Source organism: Terrapene carolina, unplaced genomic scaffold (assembly GCF_002925995.2).
Source record: "Terrapene carolina triunguis isolate 2854851 unplaced genomic scaffold, T_m_triunguis-2.0 Scaffold674, whole genome shotgun sequence".
NCBI classification, from domain to species: domain Eukaryota; kingdom Metazoa; phylum Chordata; order Testudines; family Emydidae; genus Terrapene; species Terrapene triunguis.
Window position 1 is genome coordinate 506,771 of NW_020665025.1, and position 18,602 is coordinate 525,372.

At 55.0% G+C, this 18,602-nt stretch overlaps 2 protein-coding genes across 2 annotated transcripts in view; both read left to right on the plus strand.

The window, feature by feature from the left end:
* Window positions 1–7,765: 7,765 nt before the first annotated feature.
* LOC112115694 (secreted frizzled-related protein 2-like) lies at window positions 7,766–14,328 on the plus strand. The gene is made up of 4 exons (XM_024212857.2): window positions 7,766–7,974; window positions 10,012–10,524; window positions 12,794–12,871; window positions 14,024–14,328. The coding sequence occupies exons 1-4, from the start codon at window positions 7,869–7,871 to the stop codon at window positions 14,326–14,328; spliced, it is 1,002 nt and encodes a 333-aa protein (XP_024068625.2). The 5' UTR covers window positions 7,766–7,868.
* Window positions 14,329–15,364: 1,036 nt separating this feature from the next.
* Window positions 15,365–18,602, plus strand: part of LOC113408036 (protein mono-ADP-ribosyltransferase TIPARP-like) — a 6,458-nt gene continuing 3,220 nt past the window's right edge. Inside the window, exon 1 of the mRNA XM_026659761.1 lies at window positions 15,365–15,433. Coding sequence (XP_026515546.1) covers window positions 15,365–15,433 — 69 coding nt within the window. The remainder of the gene's footprint in view (window positions 15,434–18,602) is intronic.

Genomic DNA, 18,602 nt, shown 5'->3' on the forward strand with positions numbered 1-18,602 from the left:
ATTTGGGGGGGGGGAGAGGTGTGTTAATTACTGCAGTCCTAGAGATGAGAAAAGTCGCAGCCCAAGTTGGCAGAGCCCCGCTGCTTTGCTCAAGGGAAACTCCTGTCCTTTGCCAGAAGGTGGATCCCGGCCTGACCAAAAGGCCCGCCTTGGACTCAGCTGCCAAGGCTGCCGGAGCTAGAGGGAAGGGGGGAGTCCGGAGGTAGCTAGGGTGAGCTGCTGTGAGGTCTATAGCCAGGAGCTAGGGAGGAGAGTTCGTGAGGTGGGGGGCCATGATCGGTAAGGGAAGCAGCTGAGGGATCTGAGCAGTTCCAGGTGCTTTTCCTGGAGATAAAAACTCCAGCACAAGGAAAACAGCAGTTTTGGTGCTTCAGTAAAAACATGGAGCCATTCCCTTATCTACGAGCTGTTAGTATAATGGGGCCCAGCCGGCTGCTCAGCCGGTGTACGTTGGTGTCACTGTCGCGCCAATGGATTTGGCCTTCTACAGCTGCTTAGCGAGAGGGAGCCAGATAGAGCCACGTTTTGGATGATTTTAAAACGTTTCCTCTGCTAAAGCGTCAAAGTATAACTCGCACAACAGGATAGAAAATTCACGTGTCCCCTGGAGAGTCAGGGTGGGAAATGCGGAGATTTAAGCCCACTCGTGAACGTGTGTTGTAACAGAGGGACCGCGGTCCTGTTTTAAGTGCGAATCTCAGTGCAACGGTAACTGTGGAGTCACTGCCAATGCCTCTCTCGTTGGGTGGTGTTGCCTGTTGCAGACCCGTCGCACACAACCGGAGCTGCAGTGGCCCTAGGGTTTATATGCACACTGCCCTTTTTCTTCATATCCCAAACAATGCAATGGTTTGTGTTCACATGACTGTCAGCTACGAGATGAAATGTACGTCCAACTCCACCAGCCTTGTGGGCGGGATGAGCTGTGCTGGGTGAATAATTAAAACAAATATCCTCGTGCTAGTTCATTCACGAAAGGGTCACCAAGCCCTTTGAGTGAGGTGGGTTATGGGGAATATTCACTGGCGTGGCTGGGGAAGCTCTGTCTCCAGATGAAACGGCCTGCTCTGAAAACGATTTGTAGCAGAGCCCCATGCTTTGCGCAGCACTGACTGTCCGGAGCTTTCAGCTATGCTGACGCTTGGGCAGCGACATGCAGAAAGATGGCCAGACAGGCCACTTGTGCAGTGCACTGTGGGACACCAGTGGGAGGACTGTTTGCCACTCAGTGGACTGCACCTGCATTGATGAATGGTGGTGGCTCTATTTGCACACGTTTCCCAGCTGATAACTGATCACAGCACTTTTGTGTGTAGGCACAAGGTCCATTTGCCTGGCACGCTCCATCCTGTCAGCAAAGGTTAACCCTTTCCCAATAGGATCAAGTAGGTTCTGGTGACTGGTTACTTCATCAGGACATGCAGGAAGTGGGTGTGGCTCTCTAGAGCGAGAGGACCAAAGGTGCGGGCTGAGCAATGCAGCAAGAGGAACCGTAAGAGCATGCCAGGCGAGGGGAAAGTTTGAGCTGAGCTATATATTTTGTTATCATTAATTTCGTTGTTAATAAACCAAATCCCAGAACAGGGAAAAGTTTGAACTTTGTTGTGTGGCCTGTGTTATAAGAGCAGGTTGGGAAAGTTACTCAACACACCTTATTCATCCAGCTCCAGCATAGACTCACAGACTAAGGCCAGAAGGGACCATCATGATCATCTAGTCTGACCTCCTGCACATCGCAGGCCACAGAATCTCGCCCACCCACTCCTGCAATAGACCCCTAGCCTCTGGCTGAGTCACTGACGTCCTCAAATCATGGTTTAAAGACTTCAAGTTACCAAGAATCCACCATTTACACTAGTTTAAACCTGCAAGTGGCCCCCGCCCCATGCTGCAGAGGAAGGCAAGAAAAACCCCAGGGTCTCTGCCCATCTGACATGGGGGGCAATTCCTTCCTGACCCCAAATGTGGCGATCAGTTAGACCCTGAGCATGTGGGCAAGACCCACCAGCCAGACACCTGGGAAAGAATTCTCTGTCGTAACTCAGAGAACTCCCCATCTAGTGTCCCATCACCAGCTATTGGGGGTATTTGTTGCTAGCAGTTGCCAATGGGCCATATGTTATGGTAGGCAGTCCCATCACACCGTTCCCTCCATAAACTTATCAAGCTCAGTCTTGAAGCCAGTTAGGGTTTTTTGCTCCCCTTGGAAGGCTGTTCCAGAACTTCACTCCTCTGATGGTTAGAAACCTTCATCTCATTTCAAGCCTAAACTTGTCGGTGGCCCGTTTATATCTGTTTGCTCTTGTGTCTACATTGGCACATAACTGAAATAACTCCCCTCCTTCCCTGGTATTTATCCCTCTGATGTATTTACTCCTACAGTTAGGGATGAAATTGCCAAAATGAAATGAAGTTCAGTGAGGTGCCAGCCTAGGATTCAGCGTCAGAGTGAAACTGAGATTCTGTATCACGCGTCCATTCATTGCCGTTCATTTCTAATCTCATAGTAGGTTGTTGCATATTGCGAGGCTACTTTTCTGTCTCTTTCACTTCTCCTAACCAAACTCAGCTCCATTTTTCTTCCTGGCTTTTTAGGGTTTTCTGAGAGGATTTGAGGAAGCTGCTTTCCCCTCTGGCTTCATATTTTGAACAGTCGAGTAGAAAATGCGTTTCAGTTTTAATCTCGCTTCCATCACATGAGCTACAGAGCTGTTCCTCTTTGGGCTTCCATGTGGGCTGAGTCTCTTGATTTCTATTTCCAGCTTGTAACTGGCAAAGTCCTGCTGGTGCTTTGAGTATTTCACTGTCACAGAATAATCTCCTAGAGTTACGTTACTGTGTGGGGATCTGCAGCGCTCTAGCTACTTACTCTTAGCTCCCTCATTCTCACAGATCTTGGGGGACAGGCCAGTCCTCGCTTACAGACAGCCCCCCAACCTGAAGCAAATACTCACCAGCAACTACACACCACAGAACAAAAACACTGACCCAGGAACCAATCCCTGCAACAAACCCCGGTTCCAACTCTGTCCACATATCTATTCAAGGGACACCATCATAGGACCTAACCACATCAGCCACATCATCAGGGGCTTGTTCACCTGCACATCTACCAATGTGATATATGCCATCATGTGCCAGCAATGCCGCTCTGCCATGTACGTTGGCCAAACCGGACAGTCGTTACACAAAAGAATAAATGGACACAAATCTGACATCGGGAATCATAACATTCAAAAACTAGTCGGAGAACACTTCAACCTCCCTGATCACTCAATAACAGACCTAAAAGTGGCAATTCTTCAACAAAAAAACTTCAAAAACAGACTCCAATGTGAAACTGCAGAACTAGAATTAATTTGCAAACTGGACACCATCAGATTAGGCCTGAATAAAGACTGGGAGTGGTTGGGCCATTACAAAACCTAAACCTAATTTCCCCAATACTAATTTCCCCCTACTGTTACTCACACCTTCTTGTCAACTGTCTGAAATGGGCCACTCTCATTACCACTTCAAAAGTTATCTTTCCTCCCTTGGTATCCTGCTGTTAATTGAATAGTTTCGTTAGACTGACCTCACACTTGGTAAAGCAAACTCACATCTTTTCATGTATTTATACCTGCTCTTATATTTTCCACTCCATGCATCCGATGAAGTGGGGTTTAGCCCACGAAAGCTTATGCCCAAATAAATTTGTTAGTCTCTAAGGTGCCACAAGGACTCCTTGTTGTTTTAGCTACTTAATGTTCATCTGTCTTTCCCAGGAAACTGAACCCTGCTCATTGGGAGTTAATCTACGTTTTTGAGCATTATTAGTTTTGCAGTGAGGTTGTTTGGATCAGGACTCTAGTGTCAGATGTATATGGGTGGGCAGGTGCATACGCTGAGCGGGCACGCTACTGCCCTCTCCTGGATGGCACTCAACAGACCTCTTTGGGCATGCCCATCCCCTCTACTGGCTGCGGTCGAGAAGCTGCTCCTTCAGACCTTCCACCCCGCAATGGCTACACGTGCCAGATGCGCAGCTGCATTTGCAAATCCAGGATCGGACACGTGAAAAGCCATAAACACAAATAAACCCAGAACTCAAGTCAAGCCGGCTGAACGCTCGTCCGTCAAAGCGACGGGAGACTGCAACGAATCGGACAGTCTCGGATGCAAGTTCTATTCCCCAACGCTATGTGCATGCAGTTAGCCGACCACCTTGTACTGCAGTTACCTCAGTAGTTGTGCATTGTTATGATAATCGGAGGCGGTTCCAGACAGTAACTTGCTGTCACAGCTGCCCGAGGCTGGGCAGTGGTGGTCAGAAAACGGCGTCTTTTCATGTGTCTTCAAGTCACACCTGCAGAGCTGATGTTACCGCTAACAAGCTTTGAGTCCTACTAGCCTGGGAGAGCTATGGGAGCGGGAACTGGAATCTAGTCTGGCTCCTGCCCTGCCAACAAGATTGTCAACTAAGTTCCAGCGGGAGGGGCTTTACTTCCTGGGGATGGAGTAAACAACAGAAAGAGCCGCAGGGGGGTTGCTGATGCCAGCAGGAGCAGAACTGGAACCCAAGTGTGGGCTGTTTCAAAAAGCCAGCGGTGTGGTTTCCCCGCGCACAGGTCCTGCACCTGACAGACAAAGGGGTTTATTGTTTGCAGGGGCATCCCCCCCAGTTTGTGTGTGTAACCGGGGTGCAAGTCAGGCTCTGTAGCTGGCAGCCTTGTGCTGAGGCCAATGTCTGAAGAGGCCGTGGAGATTGAACTCCCTCTTCAAGCTCATTAGAATGGTGGGTACTTCTGAAAACCAGGCCCACAGCATCTCACGCTGGGCTCCCCAAATCAATGGCCGCTTCTGAAAATGTGGCCTCAGATGACTTGCCCGAGGCAACATGGTGCATCAGTGTCAGAGCCTGGCACCATACACAGATCTCCTGACTCGGTGGCTCACCCACAGGGCCATGGATACTTCTAGAAGCTCACACCCTAAAGAGGCAGATGGATTTTTTACCCATCAGTGCAACCCCCATCCCTTGTTAAACCCACTGCAGAGAGCTATTCCTGGCCCCCTTGTGGCTGCCCCGGGCGACCTGCTCGTCCCCCTCTGTCTCTAAGGTCTGTGATTGTCCGAAGCAGTTACCCAAAGGTTCTCCCTGTTTCCCAAGTGAGTCTCGGGGAGTGAGAGATTTGGACGAGGGAAAGCTCTCCTCCACCTGTAACTTCAGTTTCACGATGCCTAAGAGGAGGGGAGTGTAATTAATGGCTTGGCTCAAATTCATGACTAATTCTATAGCTGGCTTTTTCAGACCTACTCCTCCAGCAGCCCTTCCCGTCAACTTCCCTTTCTGTCCCCGAGCCACTTACTCTGACCCCTGGGGTGTTCCAGGCCCCGGGGGCAGGGGCACAACCTTGCTAAAACTTCCCCTTCTCTCTGGTGGCGGCCAGGGTTCAGTGCGCTGGTCTGGTCGGCTCTGCACAGCCAGGCTCTCTGGTGACTCCTGAATAAATTCCCAGTAAATGACATCTCTGGGCAATTGCACTTTCCTGCATGGACGCTGGTCCCCGTCTGTCCCTGAACGACTGTGTAGTGAGGAGGCTCAGCTCAGGACAGGTTCACAGCTAGGGGTCGAGTCAGGATTGAGGTGCCGTGGCAGAACTGGGGGTGGGGAGTCAGAGCCTGGAGTAGCAGGGGGTGCCACAGATGGGCAGGCAGGACAGGAACAGCCGGGGAGGCTGCAGGTTAGGAGAGGCCTTTTCAGAGCCCTGTGCGTATTCTGCTGGTCCTAGTGGGCAGAGAGCAGGCGCAGACAGATCTCCTGGTACTATGGGCTTCGTGCACTGGAGACGTGGTCCCTGCCCTGAGGAGCTTAAACAATCTAACCAGGCGACACACCTGTGAGGGAGACGGGAAAGGAGGCAGCTGCCCACAAGCTGAGGGATTCATTGGTGCCTAGGTGTTATGGGCAGATCTAGCTTGACCCACTGCACAGCCCAGCCCAGACAGTGTCAGCCGGTGACTCTTGCCTCCTACCCAGTAACCTGGAGCTGAACTAGAGCGGCTCTTGGAGAAAGAGCCAGGCAGTCCGGATTAAAGACCCAAGTGATGGAGAGCTGACCGCATCCTGTGGCAATCTGCTCCCGTGGTTAATTACCCTCCCCATTCAAAATGCGCTCCTGATTTCCAGTCTGCAGCAGGCTGACTTCAGCCTCCGGCTAGCAGATCTGATACACCTTCATCAGCCAAAGTAAGGAGCCCTCTGGCATCAAATAGTTCCTTCCCACGGAGGTACTTCCAGAGCAGGATTAAATGACCTCGTAACCTTCCCATCGATAAACCAATTCGATTAATCTCCTTTAGTCTCCCTCCACAGCTGGTTTTCCAAACCACCCATCCGTCTTGTAGTCCTTTGAGCCCGAGCAATTCCATTCTGACGAGTTCCTTTTCTGTTCCCTTTTAAACTGGAATCAGGATAAAATGAGAAGCTGCTGAGGTTGGGAGAGGAGGGGAGTCAGTGGCCGGAAGAGAATGGGGCTGTTTGTTGCAGGCACAGGGAGAAACAAATGGAGCTTTACTCAATGGAGTCTCTTGGTTGACTTAGCATTGCTGGGCTCTTTTAAGGGCCCTTTCTGCTCACTGGGGGCATTACTCTTGTAATGAACTGCCTAGGGTGTATACATCAACACTGCCCTCTACCAAATAGAATCGGAACTGCTCAACTGTGTGCCATAGACTGTATACTGCAAGCAATTGATGGAGATTCTCCTTTAGATCGAGTGGGAGGGGCCTGGGCTGTTGGAGCAGTAGGATCCGAGTTTCAGAGGGTTCCAGCCTGGTGACAACAGTAAAGTTCCTAGCTGACCCTAGAGTTGTTACTCCAGAGCATCTCTGTACAGTTTATCACTATAGTTGTAGAACTGTAGATTGTCTATTCTATTGAGTATAGAAATCAGTGAAATAAATATTAGAAATGACTGAATTCTGCTGCCTGATTCCGAGCCCATAAATGAATCACATTCCAGAAAATCTGCAAAAAAGATCCCCATTGGCTGACATTCTGAGCACCTCCCCGCTGTGTTTAGATTTACCGGTTCAACGTCCCTGTGAGGAAGGGGAGTAGCCCCATTTTGCAGATGGGGAAACTGAGGCACGGAGAGACAAACTGACTAGCTCAAGGTCACCCAGGGAGCCAGTAGCAGAGCCAGGAACAGAGCCCAGACTTCCCCCCCAATCCAGTGACTTCACGACAAGCCCATCCCCTCTTCCTTGCCTATGTCACTTAATGGGCCAAATTCATCCCCTGGTGGACATCCACTGACCTCAGTGGTGTGACCCCCTCCCAGGGATGATTAAAGTGCTTGGAGATCACTTGGATGAAGGATGCTATAGAAATGCAAAATATATTATTATAGATACCTCAGCAGCCTCGGGGGTCACCACCAACAGTTGGTTCTGAATTTCTTTGTGGCTACGTGCTTACAAACCATTATACAAAAATCCCCCCGCCCCCCTTACAAACAATTCGTCTCAGTCCGTTTCTTTGCTGATTTCCTTTGCTGGCGAGGGGCCTTTAGCCCAATGCTGTTGGGTGTTTGGTTGTTTTCTGGCCTCTCTTTGCAGCTCTGGATGGCGGTAACACCTCCCCCCTCGCTGATGCTTGAGAAGATAAGGGTTTGGTTTTAACATCGGACCCATTGAACATTTCTGTGGCTCTTCGCCAGGGCGGCTGGAGCAATGAGGCAGGTGGGTGGCTTGGAGAAAGCAGCGCCTGCAGCCTTGCTTTTATTGTGCTGGAGAAAAGAGGTATAATTACATGGTAGGATTTTACAGCCCCTTCCTAGGCCTTGGATTTCCTGCAGTTAAATTCAAGCACTTGTGTGGTCATGACCAAACACATCCCTGTGGTCTACGCTCCTGTTACCGAAACCTATAATTTTCGGAGGACAAACATCCTGGTTTCAGGCTCACAAAGCCAGCCGGAGCTCCCAGGTAAGGGTTTGTGGTTCTTATAAGAGGGTCAGAATTCCTGCAGGAGACACTTAGAACTTCCAGCCCTGCAAGCCCAGGAGGGGAAGGATCTAAAGCAAGAGGCTAACGGTGCTGATCCACTTCCAGATTGTCTTGCCTGGATCCCAGCCAGAGAAGGTACCGTCAGGGCTGGAAATGGCTTTGCCTGTTAATTTCTGGAGTTGCATGCATGAAACAACTCCAGAAGGGAACAGGGCTGAGGAGGGGTCGAGGCTGGGAGTCCCCTCCGTTGATGCTGGGCGGGAGAGCAGAGTGGAGATCAAGAGGCCAGGCGAGGTGCATTGCTCTCCACAGGGAAACAATCCCCCTGGGAATCAACTGTGGGAGCTGAGACTAGAACAGGGCTGGGAGAAGCGAAAAGCCGGGGAGGCGGGATTTCTGTCCTGCTCAGAACAATAATAAGTGGCCTTTCTCCAGCCACTTGACCCGAGAATCTCAAAGCTCTTTACAAACATGAGCTAGTTAATCCTCGCAGATCCCCAGGGAGGGAGGTGGGGGGGATCAATATACTCTCCCCCTTGTTATAGAGGGGGAAACTGAGGCACGGGGAGGGGCAGGGCCATGCCCACGGTCTCACAGGGAGTCGGTGGCAGAGCTAAGATCAGACCCTGGGAGTCCACATCGTTGACGCTCTCCGTCTTTCACGCCCGCATCGTTCCTGGTTGAAAGGAGACAAACAAAGAGAGGGGCCGTTCTGCGGGCGCGAAGGAGGGAGAGGGAGCGAGGTCCTTGTCAGAGCATGTTGCTGCACAGCCCAGGAAGCCCAGGTTTGCGGGGGAACCGGTTCCCTTCGGCCTCGCCTAGGAGGCAAGTGTCCCTGTCCCCGCCCTGGTGCAGCTGAGCTCAGGTGTCCTTCCCCCCCCACCACCCCGTCACGCAGGGCCTGAGCCCAGGCTCTGCCGGCACTTGCGCCCCGGGGAGCACTAGTGCGGCTGCCCCTGGCTGAGCACGTGTGTTCGTTTTCCTAGCACAGACAAGGCCTTTGTGAAGGGAGATTTGCTTCACAAGCGGTGGCGAGAACCACCAACATGCGGCAACCAGTCGCTCAGGTGGGTGAGGAGACGGCCGTCTGAGTCAGGCCTGAAGCGGGCTGCGGGGGGGGGGGCTAGGAGGAGCTGTGCTACTGGAAGCGCTGAGCTCCTGGCTACCACTAATGGTGGTTAAAAGTCCCAGAACATTTTTTGCAAGAGTCAGGGCAGGTAAGCCCAGGGGTCCTGGCCTGATTGCAATTTGGGTGATTGGATTTAGCCTCCAGGTGCTCCTGGCTGGTTCACGTGGCTCCAGGGCTACTCTTCCCTTCCTTTCCTGAACGTCAACGTAGTGCCAGTCTTTGCTGATAAACGGCTGGCGCGTTCCGCCCCAGAGGTGACTGCATTTCAGTGGGGAGCAAAGTGAAGAGTGTTGATGAAACAAACTGCTTTGCCGCTCCCCTGCCCCACCAGCACCTCCGCGCTAGTGCAGGAGGCCGTGGGAGCTTCCGTAATGCCAGGAGTTACCGGAGGTGGCGTTTGATTGACATACTCCCCACGCATGACAGCAGCAGGGGCAAAATCCTGGTTCCACTGAAGTCAATGGCAAAACCCCCATAGACTTCAGTAGGGCCAGGATTTCACCCTTAGTATCTAGGACAAGCTTCCCCTAGGGTTGTCCCAGCTATTATTGCAGTCACGTCTGGAACCCCAGTCCCAGGCCAGGCCCCCCCCTGCGCTAGGCACTGTACGTGCCTCACCTCTGACCTCTCGGGAGGGAAGGGGCGGAGTCACTAGTCTAGCCTTGCCTGCTCACCTGAGATTGCCAGCAGTGGGGGGCCTGGAGGGAGCCAGTTGTGGGGATGGGCACCAGGCTGGACTGAGGCCTCCCGACACATTTCACCCGACGGAGGTGACTTTGGGGCTGGTGCTCTAGGGAGGACGGTCCCATCTTACTTCCCGCCCAGATTTAGCAGCTCCAGCGAACTGCGATTGTCCTCAGTGACGAGGCCTCCTCTTGCTCCTGCAGAGTCCCCGTCCCGGCTCCCGATGGACTTCCTGCTGCTCAGCGTCCTCGTGGCGTGGACGTGGCGCTCCCCTTCTCTGGCTGCTCCTTTCACCTACCAGCTGGCCCGGCTCAGCTCCCAGCGGAGCAGCTGCAAGCCCATCCCCAGCAGCATGACCCTCTGCCACGGGGTCGGGTACAACGAGATGCGTCTGCCCAACCTGCTGGGCCACGAGAGCATGAAGGAAGCTCTGCAGCAAGCCGCCTCCTGGGTGCCGCTGCTCACCAAGCAGTGCCACGGGGACACCAAGAAATTCCTGTGCTCCCTCTTCGCCCCCGTGTGCATCAGCGACCTGGAGGATCCCGTCTACCCTTGCAGGTCCCTCTGCGAGGCGGTGAGAGATGGCTGCACCCCTGTCATGGCTGCCTTTGGCTTCCCCTGGCCCAAGATGTTCAACTGCAGCAGGTTCCCACGGGGGAACGAACTGTGCGTCCCGCTGGCCGGCCCGGACGACCGACTCCAGATCGGGAAGGAAGGTGAGGCCAAGCAGCCAGGCGGCACTCGGTGTTTAGCCCGGAGATCCTGGCAAAGACACCAAAGGTTCAACGTCAGGTCATCACAATCAAGCTTTGGCTCCGGTTCAGGGTCGCTGGATGCCTGTTCCTGTTTAACTGTGCGTCCTGCAGCTGTTTGCATGCTTGTGTATCACGTTACTGCCCCCCCAAACCTTCAAGCATTTGATTAAGTGTCTCTCCAAACGCCAGGGGCCAGACAGAGCGCAGTGGCCTGGAAACGTAGCGCGTCTGTAAGAAATGCCCTGGTCTCTCGGTCTAGATATTTATATCGCCCTCGTCGCCAGAGTAGATGATAGATTTTAAGGTTAGCCGGGATCCAGTCTCAGCTCCTGCAGGCTATGGAATTTCATCCAGCGATTCCTGCAAAGGACCAAATGCCTTGCGGTGGAATGAGAGCTTAACTTGTAGGCGCGATGTGACGGCTCTGAGAATGGACCCCGTCCCTTGAAAAACGGTTCCAATGGTTAATGATCCTCACTGTTAAAAATCTGCGTCCCCTTTCCAGTTTGACCTTTGCTGACTTCAGCGTCCACCCGTTGGCTCTGTTGTAGCTTTGCTAGATTAAAGAGTCCTCCCGCCTGGGCAGTCTTCTCTGCCTGTAGGTGCTTATAGACCATGGTCAACTAGGGGGACCAAACAGCAAATATGAAAAATAGGGACAGGGGGTGGGGGGTAATAGGAGCCTATATAAGAAAAAGACCCAAAAATCGGGACTGTCCCTATAAAATCAGGACATCTGGTCACCCTATGATCAACTCACCCGTCTACCTTCTCATTCCTCTTCTCCTCACATGGCCCTGGTCGGGGCTGGCGACTTTTATAGCCTTCTTCTAAAACTCCCGGTCATACGCCAGGCCAACGAGCATATCTCCTGGGCGAGCTGCACAGGTCATCTGGCCACACCTGACCCTCTGGTTTGAAATCGGAGTTTTCCTTCTCCTAAGTGAGCGGCCTGCCGAGGCTGAGAAGCCCACCTGTCCCTTATTTGAAATCCCCCAGGCCTTGCTGAGAGATGCCACCGATGGGTCTGCGACTGATCGTCACAGCTGTCCCGCATCTCAAGCGTCTCACTGAGAAGCTGGATAGACTGCGCTGGGAGGGGTGTTTTTCAGAGCATGACTCATTCTCGGAGCTTTCCTCCCGACTCTGAACTCCAGAGTTTCCAGGCTTAATTCAGTGACGGGTGACCGACAAAAGGGAAAGCCTGGCTTCTTGATGCCAGTTTTTGTTTCTCTGGGATGTATAAGGAAGGCCTGAAAAGTGGCTTTTAAAAACGATTGATTTCTCGCTTTGTGTTTTACCTTAAAATATCAGGAACGTCAGTTCTGGTTTTGCCAGGAAAAGTCACTGAAGGGCTCAGGAAGGTGGCTTGTGAGCTTTCTCAAGCTGTGTCTGAAAGCCACAAGGTGCTGGATCCGTAACAAAGAGAGGTTTCCTCCAAGTGTTTTCAGGCAGTTGAGACCCTTAGCTAGGGTGACCAGATGTCCTGTTTTTAAAGGGACAGTCCCGTGTTTTGGGACTTTTTCTTATATAGGCACCTATTACCCCCCACCCCTTGTCCCGTTTTTTCGCAGTTGCTATCTGGTAACCCCACAATTAGGTGTTAGCAGAAGCGGGTTTACAATGGCACCAGTGGCGTCTGGCCCACACTCAGAAGGGGCCCTGGTGCCCGGACTGTGGCCACGCCCACTGCTTCACCTGTGCTCCGCCCTGAGCCCCCGCCCGGCCTCTTCCCCCTGAGATCCCGCCCCCCGCTCTCTCCTCTCCGCCCCTTCCCTGCCTCGCCCACCACTTGCTCGTCTCTACCCGCTCCCCCCCAACCACTGCCTGCTCCTCTCTGCCTTCTCCTCCCCGTGTGAGCAGTGGGCGGGGCCTCAGGGGAAGAGGCCAAGCAGGGGTGGGGCCTTGGGGCACAGTGTGGGGCGTGGCCACGGACCAGGCTGACAGGGCCCACAAAAGGTTCATCCAGCCCTGGTTGTTACCAAAAACCAAAATAAAAAAAAAAAAGATTGACAAAATCTGAGTTAAAATCCCTTTGCATCTCCGTTAATCAGGTTGAATTGCACAGAGACCAGCTCTCCAGTCATCCATAGAGTCTTCCAGGAGAGGCAGATGTGATTTCTGCTCTATGTAAAACCAAAGAAACATTCTTCAGCCCTGATCTGGGTTGTGCCGTCACAGACAGTTCCTTGCTCGCAGTTCTCAATGCAGCTGTTTCTTTCCCTGCCAGACGCAGTGTGCGCAGCCTGTATCAGCCGAGGGCACAGCGAAAAGGAGTTCCTGGAAAACTTCTGCAGCCAAGATTTTGGTGAGTCAAAAACATCAGGGCTCCCCCGCAGCTGTCAGCTGGAAAATCAGACTCGTCAGCTGAGAGGAGAGGGGGCTGCTGGGGGCGAGGGGCAAAAAACAACTTGTCCCCTCCTGGAACAGACCAGTGTCCACTTGGAGCAGCAGCTGGTCCCCAGACTGGTCATCGTAAGGCAGGCATCCCTGCGATGTGCCTGATTCAGCGTCTCCACCAGGGGTGGGGAAGAGCTCCTTCCTGATCCCTGCCCGTGGTCACGTTACGCCCAGAGGCACATGGGATAGTCGCTCCTCCTGGGCACCTCATGGCCTCAGAGCAGCTCTGCAAGCGGCCCCTTGCCTCAGTTTCCCGCTTGAACCCCAGTAACTTCAGTACAAGCCTGCCCTCCGGTCCATCACGGGTTATTAGCAGAAGGCAGTGCCTAAGTCCACAGCCAGCATCGTCCATGTCACCACCTGTACATGTGGGCTTTAAAACCCGGCTTCCTCCTCCATCCTGATGTCTCCCACCCTCCCACCAGACCTGGACTCTTAACAGTCCACCTCTGCTGGGACAGCCACCCCAGTCCTTCCTTCTGGGGCACAGCCCCACTCTTCCCAGCGGGAAGCCCCACAGCTTCTCCACTGGGAGCCTCCCAGGGTTCCTCTGGCACCCAGCCCCCCAGCAAGGAGACCCAGCGGGTAAGCCCCTCTGCTGCTCCCCTACCTCCAGCCTTCTCTGGCCCTTGGTTCCAGCTCTCTGGCTTAGAGCCAGCGGGCATCTCCGTCTGCCACTCTCCTGCCTCCACCCTCTCCCAGGACCCACCTTCTGTCTCTAGCAGCTCTCTCTGAGGCCTCGTATAGCCCCAAGGTGCAGCCCTGCCCTCTTCATTAGCCCAGCTGGGCGCACACTGAGCCCTGCTTCATTAAATGGGCCAACTACAGTCGCCCTTATAGTTATATCCTAAGCTCATGTCACTGCAGAGTCAGACGCTCCTCTTAGTCACATCTAGTCCTTCTAAAATTCTCACTGCGCTGGCTGCCGCTGTACTTTCCTGCAGCAGCAAGTTCCACAGATGAGTTTTTGTCATTCCTTTGAGCCGCTTCCGTTTGGCCGAGCGCCCCCTTTGTTTCCCTGCATTCTGTTCAACACCCACTGACTCCCTCTCTCCCACAGCCTTGAAAATGAGCATCAAAGCGCTGTCCAGCGCGGACGGAGACTTGAAAGTGACCCCGGAGCTCAAGAGCCGGACCCTCTACAAGCAGGGAGGCTGGTCGGAAGAAGAGCTGAAGAAGCCAGTCCTCTGGCTGACACACGGCGAGACCTGTGCCTGCGAAGAACTCCGCGGGCAGGGGTCCGTGGTCCTGGCCATGGGCCACAAGGCGGCCGGCCGCTTGGTCATCTCCTGGGTGAGGAGGTGGCAGCGAGGGGAGAGGGAGCTGAAGAAATTCACCCGGGCGGTGCGGAAGATCCAGTGCTAAAGGGGAGGGACGCGGCTTTGCACTGAGAACGTCTCCCTCCCGCACGTGCTGTGAATTCTTCCCACTCCAGCCAGAAAACGTATTATATTTAGCCAGGCTCTTACCGTGAAAACAGCACCCCCTCCCCCCAGTCACTGACAGACCCGTTCGGCGTTCAGAGGGGATCCAGAAACTCAACCAGGAAGCAGCTGAATCAAGCGCCCTCCGGAGGGTGTGTGCAAACCAAGGAGACCAGAGGCACAGACAAGCCAGCTCCCCACCTCAGGCCCATGCGGTTAGCTGTAGGGCAGGGGTGGCCAACCTGAGCCTGAGAAGGAGCTAGAATTTACCAATGTACATTGCCAAAGAGCCACAGTAATATGTCGGCAGCCCCCCATCAGTCCTCCCGCCCCGCTCCCAGCGCCTCCCTGCCACCGGCAGCCCTGCCGATCAGCACTTCCCCCTCCCTCCTCACACCTCCCGATCAGGTGTTTCGTGGCGTGCAGGAGGCTCTGGGGGGGAAGGGGGAGGAGCGAGGGCACGGCAGGCTCAGGGAAGGGGGCGGGAAGGGGTGGAGTGGGGGCAGGGCCTGTGGCAGAGCCAGGGGTTGAGCAGTGAGCATCCCCCGGCACATTGGAAAGTTGGCACCTGTAGTTCCAGCCCCGGAGTCGGTGCCTGTACAAGGAGCCGCATATTAACTTCTGAAGAGCCGCATGTGGCTCCGGAGCCACAGGTTGGCCACCCCTGCTGTAGGGAGAACATGCTGGTGGCCAGGAGAGAGGTGAGATCGGAGAAGGGAGAGCTTGTGGGGGGACATAGGAGAAAGGGGGTGAGGGGTGCCAGCCAGGGAATGAAAACAGCAGCAATCACGTGGGGCAATGGGTGCCTAAAATGACCTCCCAAGACACTCTGCAAATGCTCCGTCTCCACCGCCATCTCTTCGCCCCTCCTGCAAATCTGAGGCCAGGTTTTTGTACCGCCAAGCGTTGCAATGTGTGTAGATAACGTCTGTGACTCTGGGCCAACTGACCAATTACACGTCCAGTTAGTTACCGGCATGCGCAGTTACTGCGGCTGTGCGTGCAACGCTAGTAACTGCCTGTGCAAATACCTGCATGCGTTGATGGCAAGTATATTGCCAGTTTTGGCTCAGCTTCAGAATTTGCTTCAATAAAAATATTCTGCTCATTAATCGGCCGCTTGTTGATCTTTGGCTACATGAGCCCAACGAAGGACTCCCCAGTGAACTGTCAAGCAAACAGTGTAAATGGAAAAGACCCGAATCAGCGCCTAGTCCAGGGGTGGGCAAGCTACGGCCCACAGGCCACATCTGACCCACGAGCTGTTTTAAGCTGGCCCACGAGCTCCCGCTGGGGAGCAGGGTCGGGGGCCGCACCATGCGATTCGGCCCCTCTCCAGCGCTCTGGCCGGGGCGCTGGGTCGGGGGCTGGAACACGCGGCTCAGCCCCCCTCCAGCGCTCCCGCTGGGGCACTGCATCGGGGCCGCACCACGCGGCTCCCAGAAGCTACGGCATGGCCCTGCTCCGGCTCCTATGCGCTCCAATGGGAGCTGCAGTGGTGGTGCCTGCAGACGGGGCAGCGTGCAGAGCCGCCTGGCCGCGCTTCTGCGTAGGAGCCAGAGAAGGGACATGCCACTGCTTCCGGGAGCCGCTTGAGGTAAGCGCTGCTCAGAGCCTGCCCCCCTGAGCCTCCCCCCACACCCCAACCCCCTGACCCAGCCCTGATCCCCCTCCCACTCTCCAAACCCCTCAATCCCACCCTCCTGCACCCCAAACCTCATCCCCAGCCCTACCCTAGATCCCGCACCCTCAGCCAGAACCTGTACCCATTCCTGCACCCCTGCCACAGCCCTGATTCCCCTCCTGCCTGCCAAACCCCTCGGTCCCAGCCCAGAGTGCCCTCCTACACCCCAAACTCCTCATCCCCAGCCCCACCCCAGAGCCCCGCACCCCCAACCAGAGCCCTCCTGCACCCCAACCCCAATTTTGTGAGCATTCATGGCTCGCCATACAATTTCTATTCCCCAATGTGGCCCTCGGGCCAAAAAGTTTGCCCACCCCTGGCCTAGTCCATCTCTTCCAGCGCAGGACTGCCCCCTCCTGGGAGGTATTCTCCACCGCTCTGGCCAGCACAGCCAGTTTTAAATAAGTTCGACATCCTGATTTTCTCACAAACCATTCCCCTATCCTGCAGCCTAGCAAACCTCCCTAGCAGGAAACACTTATGTAATCTCACACGCCCGTTCTCAGATACAACATGAGACACGGTTTTGCAATGCGCGCCGAGCCAGGCAATTTCTGGTGTCTCCGGTTTTCCAGCTGACAGGTAGGTTAATAATAGGAGTGGGGTGGAATGGGTTAAGTCTTGTTCCAGGTCAAGTCTGGCTGCGGCTTTACAGTCAGGCTCCATGTAAAGACGCCTGCTGTAACCAGGGGCTGAAATGGTTAAGCAGGCCCATATCTCTGGCCAAACCAAAGTGACATGTAGGGCCACTCACGGTCCAGGGATTGGAACTACGGGGGCAGGGGTTGGCTGGGCATCATTTGGGCAGGGGGTGCGGGGGTTGGGCGAGTGAAAAGCAGGACAGTGAGTGGCAAGCAGTAAGAAAGCCAAGTAGCCAGAAGTGCCAGTAACGCGGCCCTGAGAGAAAGCAAAGAGAGAGCGAGCTTTTTGGGCACAGAGTGCAGGCGGGAAGGGCAGGCGTGGAACAGCGAGCAAAGGAACCGGCGTCTCCTGCTGTTCGATTCCCACTATGTTCAGGGAAACGGAACTTTCTGTATCATCTTCGTAAATAAACAAGGGAGAGGCAGGTGTTTCTGATGCTATCCTTGACTTCTCCTCCTGCCCGTGCTACCCCAAATTTAGCTAACTGCTCAGTTCCAAAGGGGTGACACTTGCCCGGGGTCATCTCTGGCCCTCACGGCCCTTTACAAAGCTGGATTTGCATGTGTCGCCCCGTTGTACAGATGGGGGACCCGAGCACAGGGAGATGGGGCGACTTGCCCAATGTCCCATTGCAAACATGAGTCAGAACAATCTGTGGCATTTCTGGGGCCCATGTCACTCTGACATCTGAGCGCCAGCGGCTGCGGGGGAGCGGCGACATTTGCCACGTTGTTTCTGAAACAAATAGTTTACGTGCGGAAAGAGATGTTTTAAAAAAAAAATGGCGCTTGACTCCAGTGGCAAGAAGCAGCCCCGGCAGTTCCTGGCCCCCTGGGGCGCTTCTGGGGTGACTGGGGGTGCTCGGCCGGCGGCGGCTTCGTGTTGCAGGCCAAACCCACCAATCGGCGTCGTGGGACACCCCGATGTTCTAAGAACCCTCCTGTTCAAAGAGAAACAGACGGCGGGCGTGGGAGGGGATGGGCCAGAGGATCTCCATAGGGATCCTCAGCCAATTGAGGGGTAGCCCCCAAAGGAAAATCTCCCCGGCTGATCCTGAGCAAGAGCCCGGCGCTGAGGGGACCCGCCCAATCCACCGCCAGCCCCAGCAGGTAAACGGGCCTCATGAGCAACAGAAATGGAGGGAATTCCCCTCTCGGGGCCCAGGAGGACGGGTCCCTGCAGGGCCAGGCTGGGGGGATGGGTTGGAGCCCAGGAGAGCTGGTTCTGATGGGGGGAGCCGTGCGGGTCTGTATGCATGGAGGGGGGATGAAGACACGTGCTGATGGGGAGGGGGCAGTGGATAAGGGGGTAGGTGCGGCCGAGTCCCAGAGCAGCTTCGCATCTCCTTAAAGCTGAGGTGGGCAAACTACGGCCTGTGGGCCACATCCGGCCTGCGGGACCCTCCTGCCCGGCCCCTGAGCTCCTGGCCCGGGAGGCTGGCCCCCGGCCCCTCCCCTGCTGTTCCCCCTCCCCCGCAGCCTCAGCTCCCGCCACCGCCGGCGCAATGCTGTGGGCGGTGGGACTGCGAGCTCCTGGGGCAGCACAGCTGCAGAGCCGCAGCCTGACCCGGTCTCTGTGCTGCGCCGTGGCGACGGCATGGCTGGCTCCAGCTACCAGTGCTCCAGGCAGCGCGATAAGGGGGCAGGGAGCAGGGGGAGTTGGATAGAGGGCAGGGGAGTTCGGGGGGGGGGTGGTCCGGAGGCGGGGGTGTGGATAGGGAGCAGGGTGGTTGGGGGGAGAACAGGGGGGGTTGAATGGGGGCAGGGGTCCCGGGTGGGCAGTCAGGAAGGAGGGGGGGTTGGATGGGATGGCGGGGGGCAGTCAGGGTCAGGGGTTTCGGGGGCAGTCAGGGGACAGGGAGAAGGGGTGGTTGGATGGGGCAGGGGTCC

Excerpts from the sequence above, each read along its gene's own strand:
- LOC112115694 (XM_024212857.2), top strand. The coding sequence starts at position 7,869 with ATGACCAAACACATCCCTGTGGTCTACGCTCCTGTTACCGAAACCTAT. Across the intron at positions 7,975-10,011 it reads AAGCCAGCCGGAGCTCCCAG|AGTCCCCGTCCCGGCTCCCG; the intron begins GTAAGGGTTTGT and ends TTGCTCCTGCAG. Across the intron at positions 12,872-14,023 it reads CTTCTGCAGCCAAGATTTTG|CCTTGAAAATGAGCATCAAA; the intron begins GTGAGTCAAAAA and ends TCTCTCCCACAG.